Raw genomic sequence first — 1,696 nt, 5'->3', positions numbered from 1 at the left:
GGTAGATATATTCTTATTAATCATGCACTTCAACCAATGCCCATTTATTTGTTATCAGCTATGAATCCTCCGGGGTAAATAACCAACTTCATAGGATCTTTGTTAGTTTTTTCTAGGCTAATTCTACTGGTGCCAGAAACAAGCATTGGGTGTCATGGGAGAATTTATGTTATCTGAAAAAGGAGGGAGGAATAGGTCTAAGATCATTCATTACATACAGTATCAAAAGCCCTCTTTGCTAAGCTATGGTAGATTTTTCAAAAATCTACCTTACCATGCTCGATACATTTTCAAACTAAAGATCTTTTAAGATGTTCGGTACCTTTGACCCTAATAAATTTTGATAAAGGGAAAAGTTCTTCTCCATCTTTCGATAATTTCATAACCTGACCAGTAGAGGTAGGGTATCACCTAACTCTTGTTCTTCTATATCATCTTCTACCGATAAATCTTCCTCAAAATTATCATAATGCCTACTTAGGGTCTCCTGGTCTAATTTCATCCCAACATCGAAACCATTAGGCTGTGATAAAAAAATCACTAACATCGCTAAATCTAGGTGGTAATGAACTAGTAGTAACACTATTTTTTTTATTTCTACGAAAAACCTTATGAATGTTTTTTTTTTTTACCACTACTATTTTTATTGACATACATAATTAAGTTTAAATATAATTAAAATAATAAAACAATCAATATAAATATTATAAATCAAAAAATTAATTTAAGTAAACAAAAATAGACACTGAAAAATAAAAATATAAATCAGTACCGTTGCCGGTATCGGATTCCGGACCGTTGGGATCCGGATATACCAGTTGCAATCAGTACCGTTGCGTTACCAGTACCGAAGCGTGACCGGAACCGGACCAGTCTGGAATTACTCCGGTCCGCTGCCACCCCTACACACTAGATGCAATTTAATCCAATGCCGGTAAACATTTTTCCTACAATAAATATTGCTGCTACAAAGCAAAGCTAAAGATATTAAAATAATTTTTTGGTTTAGCGCTCGAGAAATCAATACGCACTGCTGATGGTTGCCCAAACTGGAGTAGCTTCCTAGCTACCTCCAATGCAGCTGCTGATTCAAGTTGTGGGTGTTCCACGATGGTCATTTTCACAAGCGATGGCGAACTAAAGAGAAGGAACCGGATAAACTCCAACTCTGGATCAAAACCTGAGATATTTGTTAGTTTGACCTGATGCAGTTTGCTAAGGGGGCAAGTTGTGCAGTCCAGGAGTTTTAGATAACTTGAGACTTGATCCAGCTTTAGCTCTGTAGAAGCCTACACGGAAATAAAACAAATACTTAATATCTGTTTATTCATGTCCAAAACAAATCATTATAAATTAGATCAGGGTGTTTAAATTTGCCTCAATGAAAAGTTCTTTCAAATTCCAAGCACTTCTAATCAAGCAGACAACAACACCCATCTGGTCAAAGTCCATAAAGTTCACACCTTCGAGTTTAATAATCGTTAGAGAGAGTGGCGCCGTCAATAACATGGGGGGAACTGGAGTTCCAGAAAGGAGCTGAGAGAAAGGATATGTGAAAACACATTTTAATCAGATTAAAATACAACTACACCACCTGGAACAGAAATTTCTTAGCACTAACCTGCAGAAATTGGCTGTCAAAACCAAGTAATTTCACTTTAGGCAAGCAACCCATAAACGTAACCAAATCAGAGAC

General features: G+C 36.5%; 1 protein-coding gene across 1 annotated transcript; it reads right to left on the bottom strand.

Moving 5' to 3' along the window:
- Positions 1–766: 766 nt before the first annotated feature.
- On the bottom strand, positions 767–1,675 carry LOC124895263. Its single transcript, XM_047405706.1, has 3 exons — positions 1,622–1,675; positions 1,378–1,536; positions 767–1,289 (listed from the first exon to the last, which is right to left on the bottom strand). The coding sequence occupies exons 1-3, from the start codon at positions 1,673–1,675 to the stop codon at positions 966–968; spliced, it is 537 nt and encodes a 178-aa protein (XP_047261662.1). The 3' UTR covers positions 767–965.
- Positions 1,676–1,696: the final 21 nt, after the last annotated feature.

The sequence above is a fragment of the Capsicum annuum genome, unplaced genomic scaffold (genome assembly GCF_002878395.1).
Source record: "Capsicum annuum cultivar UCD-10X-F1 unplaced genomic scaffold, UCD10Xv1.1 ctg80910, whole genome shotgun sequence".
In the NCBI taxonomy this organism is placed as follows: domain Eukaryota; kingdom Viridiplantae; phylum Streptophyta; class Magnoliopsida; order Solanales; family Solanaceae; genus Capsicum; species Capsicum annuum.
Note: the sequence above shows the minus strand (reverse complement) of the source record. Positions and strands in the feature narration are given on the sequence as shown.

Coding starts and splice junctions, on each gene's coding strand:
- LOC124895263 (XM_047405706.1), bottom strand. CDS start 1,675: ATGGGTTGCTTGCCTAAAGTGAAATTACTTGGTTTTGACAGCCAATTT. Junction 1,537..1,621: donor TTGACAGCCAATTTCTGCAG/GTTAGTGCTAAG, acceptor CCTTTCTCTCAG/CTCCTTTCTGGAACTCCAGT. Junction 1,290..1,377: donor TGAAAGAACTTTTCATTGAG/GCAAATTTAAAC, acceptor ATTTCCGTGTAG/GCTTCTACAGAGCTAAAGCT.